Source organism: Squalius cephalus (assembly GCF_949319135.1).
Source record: "Squalius cephalus genome assembly, chromosome: 15".
In the NCBI taxonomy this organism is placed as follows: Eukaryota; Metazoa; Chordata; class Actinopteri; order Cypriniformes; family Leuciscidae; genus Squalius; species Squalius cephalus.
In genome coordinates, this window is record NC_137136.1 from 34,254,533 (window position 1) to 34,271,556 (window position 17,024).

At 37.8% G+C, this 17,024-nt stretch overlaps 1 protein-coding gene across 1 annotated transcript in view; it reads right to left on the reverse strand.

The window, feature by feature from the left end:
* Positions 1-1,198: 1,198 nt before the first annotated feature.
* hace1 (HECT domain and ankyrin repeat containing E3 ubiquitin protein ligase 1) overlaps positions 1,199-17,024 on the reverse strand; it is a 34,811-nt gene continuing 18,985 nt past the window's right edge. Inside the window, exons 15-25 of the mRNA XM_079894108.1 lie at positions 16,419-16,530; positions 16,232-16,329; positions 11,523-11,610; positions 9,938-10,087; positions 8,862-9,058; positions 6,851-6,982; positions 4,648-4,746; positions 4,277-4,347; positions 3,106-3,219; positions 2,456-2,916; positions 1,199-1,998 (exon numbers count right to left, since the gene is read on the reverse strand). Of these exons, the coding sequence (XP_079750234.1) occupies positions 2,814-2,916; positions 3,106-3,219; positions 4,277-4,347; positions 4,648-4,746; positions 6,851-6,982; positions 8,862-9,058; positions 9,938-10,087; positions 11,523-11,610; positions 16,232-16,329; positions 16,419-16,530 (1,164 nt within the window). The 3' untranslated portion in view covers positions 1,199-1,998; positions 2,456-2,813. The remainder of the gene's footprint in view (positions 1,999-2,455; positions 2,917-3,105; positions 3,220-4,276; positions 4,348-4,647; positions 4,747-6,850; positions 6,983-8,861; positions 9,059-9,937; positions 10,088-11,522; positions 11,611-16,231; positions 16,330-16,418; positions 16,531-17,024) is intronic.

Genomic DNA, 17,024 nt, shown 5'->3' on the forward strand with positions numbered 1-17,024 from the left:
TGAATTTGCTCAGTGAGTTACTCTGGTGTCGAGTAATGATGCTCATTAAAAATGCCCCTCGATCTGAGCTGCACCAATCACATCGGGTTATCTGATAGAGGCGGGCCAGAGGCGAGCTAAAGATGATGACAGCGCTGTGACGTCGAAGTCATTAGTGAACATTGCAAGATGCCTATGGATGAACACCAGTTGTTTGAAATGGCTTTGGCCGCTACAATGAACGAGTTAGACTTGGTTTTTTATCTAAAATAGGAACAGAAGACGGTGCTCGAATCATTCCTTTGCAAGAAGGGCGTTTTTGCTGTTTTGTCGATCGGATACGGCAAGAATCTAATCTACCAGTTAGCGCCGCTGTTAGCTGGGGTTTATTGCTGTGATTGGTCGTAGTGTTATCCAATTGCGTGCAGTGCTATTTTCAAATGCATGTTTGGTGCCGCCCCTCGAGCTTTCCGATTTTCATTGGTCGACGCCAGACCAATAATCTTTTAGACTTAGGTCTGGATTTCCAGGCTAATGAAGCGCTGCAGGCGTGACGTATTTTTGTAGGCCAAAACCCAGACCGTTTGCATTTTAGCATTTCTGGCTCCATCGGCCTAAATTCAATGGGTTTTTGGTTAAATGCCTGAAAGATCAAGATATTTTTATGTATTATCCTACAACAATCCTAAAACCACCTTGATTTTTTAAAAAGCTTTTGCTCGTCTTGCTCCGAGAAGAATGTCAGCTGTCAGCTTGTGTTGTCAGCTTGTAATTTCAACATTTTATCGTGCTCGTGCAAGGTTTCAGGGAAAATGTTTGGGTTTTTTTTAATGAAGAATGAAAGTTAACTTAATGATGGTGATGTTGAAGTCATGTGACCATGGTTTAGTTCGTTCATAGCCTACGTTTAGCTTTTTACTTCTGCCGATTGTATCAAACTTCATTAAAGTTTGTGTTCAAGATTATCATGATGAAAAAATAATAAAATAAAAAAAACGTGTAAGAATCAAAAACATTTGTTGGACAGAGCTTAGTTTCTGCTATAATCCAAAAGATAAAAAAAAAAAAAATCCTAGTGGTTTGTCGTTGAGGGAACCAGGTGATGCTGACTGCACGGTTGGCCTACAAAAAAATGTCATCGCTTGTCATAGAAATGAATTATGCTTGTTGAAACCTGCTAAAATGGTTAAACACAAACAAATAATAGTTAGCTTCATTTGTAATAAAATCCATACTTTAATATTTTTGATGCCCACCTGTAATATCCAAAAGATTGTGCAGTTTACTCCGTTATTACAAGTACAAAAACAAATTTGAATCCCAAATCATAATGATAAATTAGAATAAATAGATTTATAAATCTACATTTTCACTTTAATTCACAACCAATAGTAAAGATATTGTACATTCCTAAAATGATCCGACTTCCCTTTTCAAAATCATTTCTTGACATGTCCGTGTTTTACAAGAGGAAACTATGATTTGTTGGTGAGAATATTTGGCACACCCCAAACACATTATTTGATACTTTTACAGAATAACTTAAATGCACAGAAACGATTTAGACATAAATATAAAATAAAGAATTTTTGGACTATGATGACAACCCCATATATAACTAAATACACTTGAGTACATGAAAAATATATATGGCACAATAATCATAAGAGTAAAAAAACAGTCAAGAACACTAAGTGAAAGTGTGCCACAAGAGACAAATACATCAATGCAACAGAAAAACAATTTTCAATAATGTGTTGACTTTATCAGCTATATTCAACCATCTCACATGCATCCACACACACACACACACACACACAACTGAAGCATGGCGTGAGTTAAACAGCATCAAATAGCTGAAATAATACAGCCTGGAATACAGTTGTCAACGTAAAATAAAACTGACTTCTGCATGAATGAATCCAACAGGCCATAAGAGTGAATCTCATGAAACCGGTCAAGAACATATGCGGGTCACATTTCACCAACAAATTAAAAAATAAATAAATTAAATTAGTGCTGGGAAAAAATTAATCGCGATTAATCGCATCCAAAATAAAAGTTTGTGTTTGCATAATATATATGTGTGTACTGTGTATAATTATTTTGTATATATAAATACACACATATGCATGTATTTATTTAAGAAATATTTGCATGTATATACTGTATATACATTTATACATAATTTATATTATATATAAATATAAATAATTTATATATAAATAAATAAAAATCTTAAATATATACATGCATATGTGTGTATTTATATATACAAAATAATTATACACAGTACACACATATATATTATGCAAACACAAACTTTTATTTTGGATGCGATTAATCGCGATTAATTTTTTCCCAGCACTAATTTAAATTCATAGCCTATTTTTATGACAAATTAGATTTTGTGGAAAAACATCAACAACAAACACAAAAAAAAAGTCAAGTATTTATCTATCTTGGTAATTTATGCTGATTTTAATAAGAAAAAAAATGTATAATAGTAATGATTTTTGATGTAATGCAGAAAACATGACTATTACAGCAATGGGAATATCTAAAATTAACCGTAAAGGCCCTAAAAAGGCTCAATTTTCTTAATGCAAAATATAATTTGTTATTTCGAATTGATGGTGAAATGTGACCTGGACTTCTGTTCATACATGCACATCAGCCTCTGGAGTGTCATGAACTTATTTTCCACTGATGTCCTTGTCAGAGACTCTACATTTAAAGGCTTTTGAATTGTAGTGTTGAAGAATCCCTGAACCGAGTCATGTGTGCGTTGTGTGTCCATACAGCAGAAGTCTCAGCAAACGCAAAAGCCTGCGTCACGCCATGGTGTATCCGTAACTCCCACAATGCAGTGCGACCAGCAAACGATCACGCAGGACGTCCTTGCTGGGGTATTCTGGGAGTTTCAGCATGTTAATGCTGTGAAAACAGAGAGATAGGTAAGTGATGCTACATTGTGAGAGTCACACTGGTTTCATTACATGCACTTTTTTTGTTTTTTTGTTATTCTTTCTTCCTGGTCCCTGTCCTTCATCATCTATGTTATAAAGCATCTCAGAAACAGGAGAAGAGCCACAGTGCCCTCTAGTGCTCCAGTCTCACTCTCACCATGTGCTCGAGGTAGGCAGTAGGTTTGATGTGTAGGGCACAGCGGCGATAGTAAACTTCTGGAGACCACTGCCGCCCATCAGAAAAGCAAATCCTCCGTGAGGGACTCTTGAACTGATAGACGAAGAAAAAGGAGTATTATGTTGCTGTTTGAGCCTGAAAACGCTGTGCAAAGCTCCAGTTCCTCTCTATATCAGTGTCACTGTTTCTGAACTCCCTGAATGCCTCCACTGAATTATTTAAATGAGGAACACACAATTTTCTTCATTTAAATAATTCATACGCAGAATAAAGGGGCGGGGCCTGGTTGAGTTAGTTATTAAACTGACGGTTACTCAGATCAGTCTTAAATAGGGTAAATTCATAAATGTTCATGCATTTTTTCAGTCTTTTCTGATTACTGTATCAGGGATTTACATCATTTGTAATTATATGAGGGTTATTATTACTATTGTACATAATAATTGACTTTCCTCACAAATAAAGTATTTGTAGTCTATAAAATATTTTAAGCAAAGGGGAAAAAAAACAACTTTTTTTATTCTTCATTTTCATGATTTTTTTCTGCTATAACAAGGTTTAATTGTTTTATGGGAGGGAAATGAAACACTAAAATACACTATTTTAACAGGGAATAACTGTAATAGCTATGCTATATGTTAACGATATTTCACAGTAATGTCAAGAAAATAAGATTTATGTAAAATGAAGTAGATTCTCAGACTGGGAAGAGACGAGCTGCAACAATGGAGAATATGGGGAAATAATGTGTTTAACATTCAAGTATGAAACCCCGGTTTAGTAGAGCCCAAACACAACATCAAGAACATAATAAATATATGTATAAATAAATATATATGTATTAAATAAATATAAATATATTTAAAATAGTTATATATATATATAAACTATTTTAAATATATTACCAAAACATTTAGCATGTAATGGATTTACAAAATATGCAACCATCCTTAAAATTGTGACACCAAAGAATTCTCCTCCTCCATTTTTTCCCTCTTTTTCTCAGCCATTTTTTCTTTTAAGGCAGAAAATTTGGAGAGAGAGAAACTTAAAGCTTAGTTTGAGGAAGGAACTATTGCACCCTATAAGTGTCACAAGCAATTCCTGTTGTAAGTGCCTGAACACAGCATGAGGAAATATCGATACGTACCTTCCTGTAACGAACTGTAGGAGAAGGACTCTTTCTTCTTGAGTGAGATTTTCAACCACTTCCCAAAACCACTGCAACAAACACACATGTCAGTCTGTGACCGTAGTCTGGCTGAAACTGGCTGGGCTATAGAATCACTGAAACTATAACACAGCAGATATTTGTGAACTCATACATTTTTGTGTATTGTTTTTAATCACTACAACAAAATTATTTTGTTCAGCCATTTACCCTTTACTACTGTTGCTATCTCTGACAAGTGTTCTCACTATTAATAAATGTGTATACTGCGATGTGTAAAAATTGATAATATACTGTTACAATTTTGGAAGAGAATTATAGTTGTGTATGTGCTGGTGCTGATGGGATACCTGTATCACAGGCTCCTGCAGGTCATAGCCACTAGTGTACTCTGTGTTCCTCTTCCAGTCCATCACATCGATTTCAGGCATGCCTGACAACAGCAGCTCCTACTCAAACACACACACACACACACACACACACACACACACATTCAATCCCATCAAGCATCCGCAGCAGATAAACACACACAGGCTCTGATTTAGGCATTTCTAACACGGCCTAAGACTTTTAAAGAAACAGTTCTCTCAAAATATCAATATTTTAGAGACTGTTTAGGATTTTGTAGTGTGTTGTTACTAGCATGTAACACCGCGTTCAAACCAGATGTGCCGCGACACACGATACAAGCCACCTTTTAATCTGAGTTTTTGTCCAAACCAGCCACGACGTTGATTCTATTTTAGAAATGTAAAGTATAAAGTATGACAATGATAATCTCGGGAACTGATTTTGTGCTTTATTTAATGTTAAAAGAATTTCACGTGAGTTTGAATATCATTTTGCATGACCTTTGCAGCTATACTGAAAGCTGCAATGAATAATTTACCTTAGAAATTGAAAATAAATGAAAGTAAACAAAACTGTTTGAACTGTAAACTCAGCGTGAACAAACATGTGTATTCTTTGACAAAGATTGTTTCAGTCACTCAGTATGTAGTTTTAATTTTTAATGTTAAACTTATGTGGTTCCAAATGCAGTGCTCTTGCAGAGAGACTCCGCCCACACACTCTTCTGATTGGCTGTGGTTTTTGATTGATTTGTTTGCGAGTGCAGTGCGCTTGCAGAGAGACTCCGCCCACACACTCTTCTGATTGGCTGTGGTTTTTGATTGATTTGTTTGCGAGTACAGTGCGCTTGCAGAGAGACTCCGCCCACACACTCTTCTGATTGGCTGTGGTTTTTGATTGATTTGTTTGCGAGTGCAGTGCTCTTGCAGAGAGACTCCGCCCACACGCTCATCTGATTGGCTGTGGTTTTTGATTGATTTGTTTGCGAGTGCAGTGCTCTTGCAGAGAGACTCCGCCCACACACTCTTCTGATTGGCTGTGGTTTTTGATTGATTTGTTTGCGAGTGCAGTGCTCTTGCAGAGAGACTCCGCCCACACGCTCATCTGATTGGCTGTGGTTTTTGATTGATTTGTTTGCGAGTGCAGTGCGCTTGCAGAGAGACTCCGCCCACACGCTCATCTGATTGGCTGTGGTTTTTGATTGATTTGTTTGCGAGTGCAGTGCGCTTGCAGAGAGACTCCGCCCACACACTCTTCTGATTGGCTGTGATAATTGATTGATTTGTTTGCGAGTGCAGTGCGCTTGCAGAGAGACTCCGCCCACACGCTCATCTGATTGGCTGTGGTTTTTGATTGATTTGTTTGCGAGTGCAGTGCTCTTGCAGAGAGACTCCGCCCACACGCTCATCTGATTGGCTGTGGTTTTTGATTGATTTGTTTGCGAGTGCAGTGCTCTTGCAGAGAGACTCCGCCCACACACTCTTCTGATTGGCTGTGGTTTTTGATTGATTTGTTTGCGAGTGCAGTGCTCTTGCAGAGAGACTCCGCCCACACACTCTTCTGATTGGCTGTGGTTTTTGATTGATTTGTTTGCGAGTGCAGTGCGCTTGCAGAGAGACTCCGCCCACACGCTCATCTGATTGGCTGTGGTTTTTGATTGATTTGTTTGCGAGTGCAGTGCGCTTGCAGAGAGACTCCGCCCACACACACTTCTGATTGGCTGTGATAATTGATTGATTTGTTTGCGAGTGCAGTGCGCTTGCAGAGAGACTCCGCCCACACACTCTTCTGATTGGCTGTGGTTTTTAATTGATTTTGTGGCGTCACATCTGGTTTAGACAAATCGCTTGTCGCTGGAATCGCATCGCGTCTGGTTAAGAAACGTGTGTCTTGATTCCAGTTTACTTGTGCATTCAACAGCAACAGCAGTGCAAATGCATGTGGTAATATGTTTATGTTGTGGATTAATCTTATATATACACAGGATGTGTTTGACAGAACTCATTAACCTGCTGATGTCACTGGTGCTCAGCTCTATCGTCTTAATCCACACTACAAAACATACTATGATTTTTGTTTTTCTTTAGTGAGCACAGGAGAGAAAAACAGCAGAGAGAAACTCCAAATGAAAACTGCAACATGAGAATATAAAGAGATCTTTGCAGGAGTCTCATGCAGAGATGAGAGGAGGAATCCACTGACCAGCTCATATTCATCAAAGAGCTGAATGAGCGAGGGAAGGATGAAAGTGTGAAAGCCCTGCAGGAAAGCATTGATCTGAGGCTGAATGGCTCGGGTCATCCTGAGCTCCGTCACCAGCTGCACATACTCCTCCTGACACACACAGAAACAGCACAAATCAAACCATCACTCGCTCCGTCACCACCATCGAGACAGCGCTTTGTACTCGGTAGTCTTGGGCGACTACAACGAGGACGAATACCACTGACAAAAAAACTCATGTAAAAATGATTTAAACTGCTTTTTGAAAATTATAATTCATCTTTTTTCTAAAGTACCTTTGATTTCATGTGTGAACGTTTTTAATGAGGGAAATTATTTAAAGCGTGATGGTTACAAAGAGACACGACTAGCTTCAAATGGAATGAATATTAACTAGCCTGGTAACTGGCTCATCTTACCCCAATGTTCCCTTACAGATGATTCCAAAGGTTTGATTTAGACATGCCACAAATATGTTTTTAGTAACACTAAAACGGTAACACTACAATAAGGTTCATTAGTTAATTAACTAACATGAACTAACACTGAGCAATACATTTGTTACAGTATTTATTAATCTTTGCTAATGTTAGTTAATAAAAATACAACTGTTCATTGTTTGTTCATGTTAGTTTAGTGCATTAACTAATGTTAACAAATACAACCTTTGATTTAAAAGGGGTCATGTAATGGTACATGCACTTTTACAAGTTGGTTGTACTGAAATGTGTGTTGGCAGTGCCTGTACACAACCATCATATAATGATAAAAATCCATCTAGTGTTTTTTATTTTTTTATTTTCTTATATGTTTTCCCCCATCTAAAATCAAGCAGTTCGATTTTGTGAAATCAAAATCGACGTCACAAAATCGACGCCCCTCCCACGATTGTTGATTGACAGCAGCGTTTCAACACAGACCCGCCCTCGCTCGTGAGAGAGCTGTCATCATAGTCCGCGCGTCATTGTTGATATGCTGGAGCACTGTCTATGAGTAGAATGGCGTCTGCGATTGTGGTGTTCTGTTCTTGGGTGTAATAACGAACACAGCATCATTTTGATGTTCCTAAACCCGAACCGCTGAAGACACAGTGGCTGAGTTTGTTTTCGAAGTGAATATTCCCCACGATCAACGTCAATGCTTTCAAATGCGTAAATCATTTCACACACCAGACTGCTTTACAAACGAGGATCAGTAAAGCTGGTTTTGCTGAAGCTGCTCCTGAAAAAAGGATCAGTACCAACTATTGGTGTTCCTGCTGCACCTCCAGAAGAAGAAGTGAGTGTAACGTTTTATTGACCTTTATATTAATCTTTGCAAATCGCTGCACGCTTCACGATGAATGTGGCTGTTTACACTCAGGGTACATTACGGCATGTTTTCTATGTACAACGTTCTCAATATAATTCATAATCCCACGTTTATAATGAACAACGCAAGGTTATGGTTATTGTGTTATAAACGGTGTACGCACAGAGCAGAGGGGCGGGGTGAGCAAAGCTCATTATCATTTAAAGACACATGCACTGAAACGGCGTGCTGAAAACAGAGCTGTTTTTGACCAGGTAAAATGAGTGTTTTCTTACAATACTAATGAGAATTTTTAATTAAAGTATATTACAAACTTTTAATTTAGGCCCTAAAGAATCAAAATAGCTTGTACAAAAATGGCATTATATGACCCCTTTAATAACGTATTAGTAAATGTTGAAATTAATATGAACTAAGATTAATAAATGCTGTAGAAGTATTGTTCATTCTTAGTTAATGTTAACTACGGTAGTTAACTAATGTTAACTAATGAACCTTATTGTAAAGTGTTACCATTTTAACCAACTGCTATTTTCTGCAAATAAATGCTCTAAATGACAAATCAGGATTTCTCTCGACTCACATATACACTGTGTAAATATATATAGTTTACTTGACTATAAAAGAGAACCGAGACACTTCTAACTGAAAACAATGACAATATGTATATGTATATTACCTTGTTGTCTTGTGTGACCTGGATGGCAGTTCCTCCTGGTTTGAGCGGGAACTCTTCCATGTTTCCGAACACATCCGTCTCCACGGAAAAGGTGAGCTCGAGGCCAAGGTCACTGATGTCATTGTCCAGGATCCACTGCAGGTTTTTAGCGTACTCTGGGTCAATGGACGACACATCCTGATAGCTCACTGGGATGCCTGCAGAGATCACACACAAAACACATTTTAACTCGTGATGCATGTATCAGACACTCTTGTTTACATGCACATACTTTTCCCACTCAACAAACCGTAACACTGGCTTGAGCAGTGTGTGGCTTATTGGGTACATGATGCATATGACAATTTCTGATTCTTGTGCTTGTAATCATGACAATGACCATCAGGGTACTAAATGTTTAAGTTACCAGCCATTCAGAACTTCTACTAGCACCCTAAAAAGATATATATATATACTGTATATAAATCAGATTAACTACGTCACAGCTTTTTATATATTATGTATATAATAAAATTTATTTCATATATGAATTATTCTTATACTTATTCAAACAAAATCCTGTCATCCAGCATCTCCTCCCTTCCTCTTTCATCCTCATCACCAAAAATGTATTTTAGATAGACAGATCAATACAGTACAAAGAACATCCAAAAATGTAGGATGTTGGAAAATAACAATGTCTGTTAATCAAAAGCTTTTTAATCTTCGCTATTGCTTCTATGCAAATGAAGCGCACCGTTATGTGTTGTGTAGTGACGTCTGTGTTCAAGTAAGCCAGATATGTGCAGATTCTGCGCAATAATCTGCGCTAATAATCTAAATCTGCACAGATTTGGCTTACACGATCTTCCCCCGCAGAGTAAACATAACAAGTAACACGCCAGTTTGGCTCGTGATTTGACGGTGTTAATTTCAAACCCTCATGTATTGAGTTTACTCACTTGATTAAAGCGTATCAATAATGTCTATACAAGCTCATCTGTACACATATGCATGCGAGAACAGGTTCAACAAACAGAGTCAATGTAAAAAGAAATGTGCTGATTCAGAGTGACTCTGAGAGTGGAGTGTGTTACCCAGTATGTGCTTGTAAAAGGAGCGTGTGAAGTAGATGTTCACCAGCTGTCGATGATAGAGAGCCAGACCCAGGATTTGACCAGCAAATCGGAAGTAGTTCAGATGGTCTGGATTTACAGAGGAATTACTGTTGGGTTGAAACGTGGTACCTGTAAATGAAAAGAAAAATAAAAATAATCCATGCACACACATGCAAAACACATATATAAATATTTAAACACACAACACAGAGTATCTGAGAAGGGACGGGAATGTTATCTATTTCCGCATAAATCCCGGAGGAGATGATTCTTCTGAAGGCGGGTTCCCACTAGCCAATATCTCTTTGCTGATTTGAAGTCATTCATTTAAAGGCTCAAGAGTCCGAGCCAATCCCTGCGTGTGGCACATCTCTCAGCGGGTGATGATGATGTCCTCAGCCAATCCCAGCTGAGTTCACGGTCTTCAGACCCTCAGACAACATCAAGCTGCCCTTTGACAGAGACCGAAGAGCTTTCCCCCACACTGAGAGAAGCCTTCTCTGTCTCGTCTGGCTCAGATCACCCCCAGCAAGCAAAAGCCGTCATTTCACCGTCTCGGTTAACTATAGACCCGATATAGTCCGGCAATGAGTAACACACTTCTAGCCAAAATAACCTTGGATTTAATCACATGTCGTTTTTGCCAGAATAACTTGTGAGATGTATGATATTTCATCATGTAAGCAAAGTCAACAGAGATTACACGGTGTTTGGTTTCATTTCTTCACTCATTTCATTTCTTTGTGATCTATTTGATGACTGGTCTATTCTTTGGATGTGGTTTAGACGTCTATTAAATTTTCTCTGACAGCCCAAATTCTGCCTTGTTTTAGCCTAGACGTCCGGGCTGTGATTGGACGCTATTAGATGTCTTTTAAACGCAGAATTGCTTGCTGGGCCAGATCAGCTCCAAACTTTTCCCTCTTCAAGAGCAACATGGTAAAAGCAGACTCTTCCCTGGTGATTGTTCAATCCAGTGGGTTTTCCTGCATTTTTATCCTCCTTATTTTTAACGTAAGAGCGGGAGCGATTTGTAACTTCAATTTGTCAAACCTTCCGGTCTCATCGCTTCCAGTTATTTGAGCTGTGCTAAAACTGTCTGTCATGCTGCTTGCTATTGCACACTGTTATGTGTTATATATTCTTAAATGTATTATTGTACACACTGGTTTGTAGCACAAATAATTTTTTCATTTAAAGGCATTTTGTTATCCTTCAAGGCTAATGAATCGGAAGTCACAGAAAATAGCTTCCACTTTGCAAAATGAGGTGGATGGAATGTAAATGTTTTTTCATTGAAACTAAACATGTCCGTAGAATTTGTATGTCCGTAAAAAAATCAAATCCATATCACACCCATTCAAAGGGGAACTTTATGAATTGCATCCTTATTTTTTCTTTATACTTTTTTGTCACTCTATGTCCATATCAACTGATGAGTGTTACAGACAGAAAGGAAGATATTTCAGTAGAGCAGCTGACCAATATGAAGTTGGCTAGCGGGATCCTGACAGGGGAGACGTACATTTGAACTACACTGCATTTTAGGGATGATGTCACTTACCATCGGCAGATTGTGTAAACAGCGCGTAGTCCGGGTTGATGATCTCATTGGACAGAATGTCAAACCACTCTCTGACCACACCCTGACCCTGAAAAAAAGACAGAATAAAGATGTTCATCACATCAACTCTAGATCTTATGGAAGCTTGTTTCTGCCACACAAAAAAAGAGGTAATTGCAACTTTTTATCTCACAATTCTGACTTTTTTTCTCAAAATTGCGAGTTTACATTTCGGATTTCCGTGTTATAATGTCAAAATTGTGTTATAAAGTCAGAATTGCGTGTTATAAAGTCAGAATTGTGTGTTATAATGTCAAAATTGTGTTATAAAGTCAGAATTGTGTGTTATAAAGTCAGAATTGTGTGTTATAAAGTCAGAATTGCATGTTATAAAGTCAGAATTGTGTTATAAAGTCAGAATTGCTGTTATAAAGTCAGAATTGCGTGTTATAAAGTCAGAATTGTGTGATATAAAGTCATAATTGTGTTATATAGTCAGAATTGTGTGTTATAAAGTCAGAATTGTGTGTTATATAGTCAGAATTGTGTGTTATAAAGTCAGAATTGTGTTATAAAGTCAGAATTGTGTTATATAGTCAGAATTGCATGTTATAAAGTCAGAATTGTGTTATAAAGTCAAAATTGCGTGTTATATAGTCAGAATTGTGTGTTATATAATCAGAATTGTGTTATATAGTCAGAATTGTGATATAAAGTCAGAATTGTGATATAAAGTCAGAATTGCGTGTTATATAGTCAGAATTGTGTTATATAGTCAGAATGTGCATCTGCGTGCATATGGTGACGCAAAAGTGTGAGAAATTCGATGTAGTATGCACTCCAGGCGGCTATAGGTGACAATGGACCGGTGATCGGCGCCTTCACTGTCTAGCAGACTTTGCGTTTTTACCCTGTCTATGTTTTTACCCTTTAGACGGGAACGCGACGGTGGAGCGTTTTTAAGATTTACCACTCTGGAGGGTGGTTTCACTTTTTTTTGCGTTTTTAAGCCCCAAAAACGCCGTCGCCGTCTAAACGAAAGGCACATCTGATAAAATATTTTTACGTTTTCACCCGCGAGCGTTCTCGTGTAAACAGGGCCTGTTCACGGAAAAAAAATTGCCAGTTTTTGAAAGCTTCGTTCAAACGGATTCAGTGTTTTCTTTTTGTCATCTTAATTTGTTAATTATTTAAGTTTAAAAAATATATTTAGTGTAGGCCTATTTTGTTTTTTATTTGTATTATTTTATTGTTTTTCTCTCACTGTCAGAAATGCTGCAGGTGCGTGAAAATTTAAACTAAGTTAAATCCAGGTTCTGTTGTCGATCTATTCTGTATGCTGCTGTTTGCACTTTGCACGTTAAAATAAACCCTTTGATTAAAAAAAATGTGTTTGTATTTTTTTAAAGGGTCACAGATACGCGTCAATTTTATTTGTATTTAATGGCAATCGAATATTATAATCTTTCTTATCAGTTAACGGTTAATAATCGATTAACGAGCCGCGGTTGTCGGTTGGGAAAATTAATCGAAATGAGCATCCCTAAAACTCGCAATTGTGAGATAAAAAGTCACAATTATCTTTTAAAATGTTTTATTCTGTAGCGGAAACAAGCTTCCATAAGATCCTTGCATCAAAACCCCAGAGATAAAATAATCTAAAATCTTGTAAAATAGCCAATAAACGCACAAATATAGAAGACTCTTGATGCAGAGCAAGTTAATGCTGCCTTCACTGATCGTGTTCGCATTTGGCAGGTTTGGTTGGATTAAAACGAACTCTGCTGTGATTGCTTTGTGCGGTTCATCTGAATAAGTGCCAGTTTTTAATGGAGTAAAATCTAGCAATAATATATTTGGGCCATAATGCCAGATTGAAAAGCCTTAAAGGGACAATCCAGCCAAAAAAAGTCAAATTCTGTCATCATTTACTCGCTCTCAAGCTGTTCCAAACCTGTTAGTTTCTTTGTTCTGCTGAACACAAAGGAAGATATTTTGAAGAATGTTAGTAACCAAGCAGTCGATGAACCCCAGTGATCTCCATTATGGAAATTACTGGTGCCACACAACTGTTTGGATACCAGCATTCTTCAAAATATCTTCTTTTGTGTTTAGCAGAACAAAGAAACGTATACAGGTTTGGAACAACTTGAGGGTGAGTTTTAAAATGTATTAACCCTTTAGAACCGGCTGTGTCGTCGCCGACACATACCAGCAAGCTGTATTCACTTTACCGTAACTCTTCAACCGTTTGCACTATCAAAACCATTCAAATTGCCGCTGCCAGTAGGCAACATGCAAATGACAGCAGTTTTCTGGCAGAGTGGGAAGGAAGGATTTGAACAGAGAGATAGGAAGCGCGGCAGGTTAGAGTGTTTTGGATTGCATAAAATAATAAAGGAAACGAACAAATAAAGAAAGAAGTGTTAGACAGCAGAAGAGGGGATTGGGATGATTTTTAACGAAACTTGGGAGGCGGATAGCGTTACTCTTTCATGTATCTTAGCATGTGGTGTGTGTATGTGTATCTGTGTGTGCACGTGTATGTGTGCATGCATTTGTATGTGTGCGTCTATGGAAAAAAAGTGTCCTAAATGAAAACTGTGCAACCCAAGACTTGTATATATGTATTATAGTTCATTTTTCAAGTAAAAGTGTTCGTTCGTGATTTTTCTGTTTTTTTTTTTTCTAAATAAAAATCAGTACATTTATTCTCGTTTTTTTTGGGTTTTTTTTTTTTGTCTATTTAAATTCGATTTACAAACTCACCACACACAATAATGGTCAATAACTGTAATTTATTGAAAGCTAATCTTTTTCTGAAAAAGATGACACCTTGCACATGAAGATAGCACATTGTTTTAGAATTTTACAGTCAAAAAAATCAAAATATGTGAAAAACACCTATTTTAGCTTCAGGTTCTAAAGGGTTAATATTAAATGATGAGAGAATTCAAAAAAAAAAAAATTGTCCGAACTATCAACCAATCTGATGTGCGTGATCCGAATTAAATTGTGACTGGATAGGAAGGGTGGTGTAGACCTGGAATAATCCGTTCCATAGGAGGAAAAATGATTAGGCAAACGCTTGAATCCGACTATCTTTTCAAACGGATACATTGCTCAAGCGCAGTGCGGTGGTGTGTATATTTACATACATTTTACATCTTACGAACATGCCTATGTTTATGTGCATCCAGTGGAGGAGACAGAATTAGGGCTGTCCCCGACTATGGATTTTCATAGTTGAATCAGAGTCGTCATGTCTTGCCTATAGTCAACTAATAGTCGAATCATGTGTATGGGGGCGGGGCTTTAAAATTTCAAAGCCGCGATGTACAGAAAATCCCACAAAGATATAGAAGAAAATGTATAAAAACATTTTGGATCAATGAAACTAAGAAATAACATAAATAACTCCTGCCACACTGCAGACAGGATTTGCATTTCACATGCAAGTCAAATTAAATCGGCTAAATTACCTGAGCGAGCAGGCTCTAAGTACAGCACAACATCGATGTGCCGGAAAAATAAACAATTAATTTACTAAATTAAATTAAAACAGAATATACCTTTCTAATAAATAGAAATACAAAACGAAATAAATCAGAATCAAGTCACAAGATGAGCAAATGTGTGCAAAATGCCTAAAGTACAGGAACATTCAAAACTAAGCCACACATAGTTAGATTAGATAACCCTGACAGATTAATAAATCAAATTAAAATAAAGAAATTATTAAAATAATGATAGTAGCCAGAATTTTCAACTTTGTCTTTTTAACTGCAGAAACAACAATAAATGCTAAACTGGAGTGGCAGTCTTTTTAGCTAAACATGTTCACAGCATCCAAAAATAAAATTAGAACCGGCTGAAAATTTCTGAAATCACTTGTACCCGTCCCTACCTGATCGAGAGAACAAATCCAGTCTTTCACTCTGTCTGTCCGTTGGAGTCTATTCAAATTGTGTGCGCGGATAAAATACATTCTAACGTGAAACCCAGTCTATGCGTGAAACATGTTAACGTTGGCCGGCAGAAGTGCGATCATGGTTTTCCTGATGCTAAATCCAGCCTTGGATAATATCCTTTCTGATGGTGTACATCCACACTTTAGATTTTCTTATCCCAGACATTGTTAAAGATTTAAATCCTTGCCGCCAAGACGCTCCTCTGTCGGTCACGGATTGAAAGTGAAACTTAAATCTGTCACGGGGTGTTTGGATTTATTCACGCGCGTTAAAAAATATTTATTAAAAGCTTTTTTTTCTTTGCACATTTTTATATACAGCATTATCATAATAGGCTGAATATTAACGTATTAAACCGGTAGTTCTATGTGAAATCAGACATTGAGCGCCCTCATATAGCCAAAGTGGCATGATCCTCATTTCATAACACCTCCGCGAAGATTCGACCGTGAAATCGGTAGTCGAATCAGGCTCCTCCTATCGAAGCATCGAATCTTCGTCTATTCGGGGTCACCCCTAGACAGAATACTTACTAAATATTGGCTATAAAGCTCTTGCTGTTGTATTTCTGTTGTTGCCATTATGCTACTTTTACCACTCTGCATTGTGCCAAACAACACCACTAGAATCAGTGTAACGAGGCCTCGTTTGGTTTGTGGTTTACTCTCTTTTGACAGGGCTGCATGTCTGAAAGTGCCAAAAGATTTCAAATAAAGACATACAGATTAACAAGCTTACCATTCCCTCTTCACCGTGGAACCGCACGGCAATGCCTTGCTTGAGCTTCTCGTTGGAGGACTTGGACACAACCTCACAGCTGCTGCGGAATATAGAGTCTGAAAGAAGAAGATGAAAACATCAATCAAGGAAGTGGAGACAGAAATATGAAGGATCCTTTTAACAGATAATGTGGAAATTCTTCTACCTCTGTGAACAAGAAGAATATCATTTTCATTAACCGGCCGGTGAACCATATCTGAGTCAGGCTGTCCGGCCAGGAGATGTTCATAAAACCACTCACACCTGTCTTTAAAAGGCTGAGGAAGAGAGATAAACAAAGACCCGTTAAACACGATGACGATCATCACGTCTAGATGTCACAGATGAAGTCTTAGGCCAGAAACAACTGAAGGATGCAAATGCACACCTGAACACTTGAACAATGCAACGCAAGCACACAGCAGGTCAAACTAGGGCTGCACCATATATCCTTTTAGCATCGGCATCGCGGTTACGAAGAGTCACATGATCGCAGGATGTGCCATGTCAAGAACAGGGATCGTAGCTAATCTGTACGGCCCAGGCACCACGGTTCCAAACGCACATGATTCATGGATTAAATGCAGAGTTTAACCATCATAGAGCGAAAGTTCATCACTTTCATGTGTTTCAGGACACTGTCATGTCCTGTCAGTTTAAACATTCAAGTGCTTTTAAACCATTCAAACACACAGAGCAGCACGCAAACACCGGTTTCTCGTCTATTTGTAATTGAATGGACACATAGACGTAAAACTTATGATAAAAATGC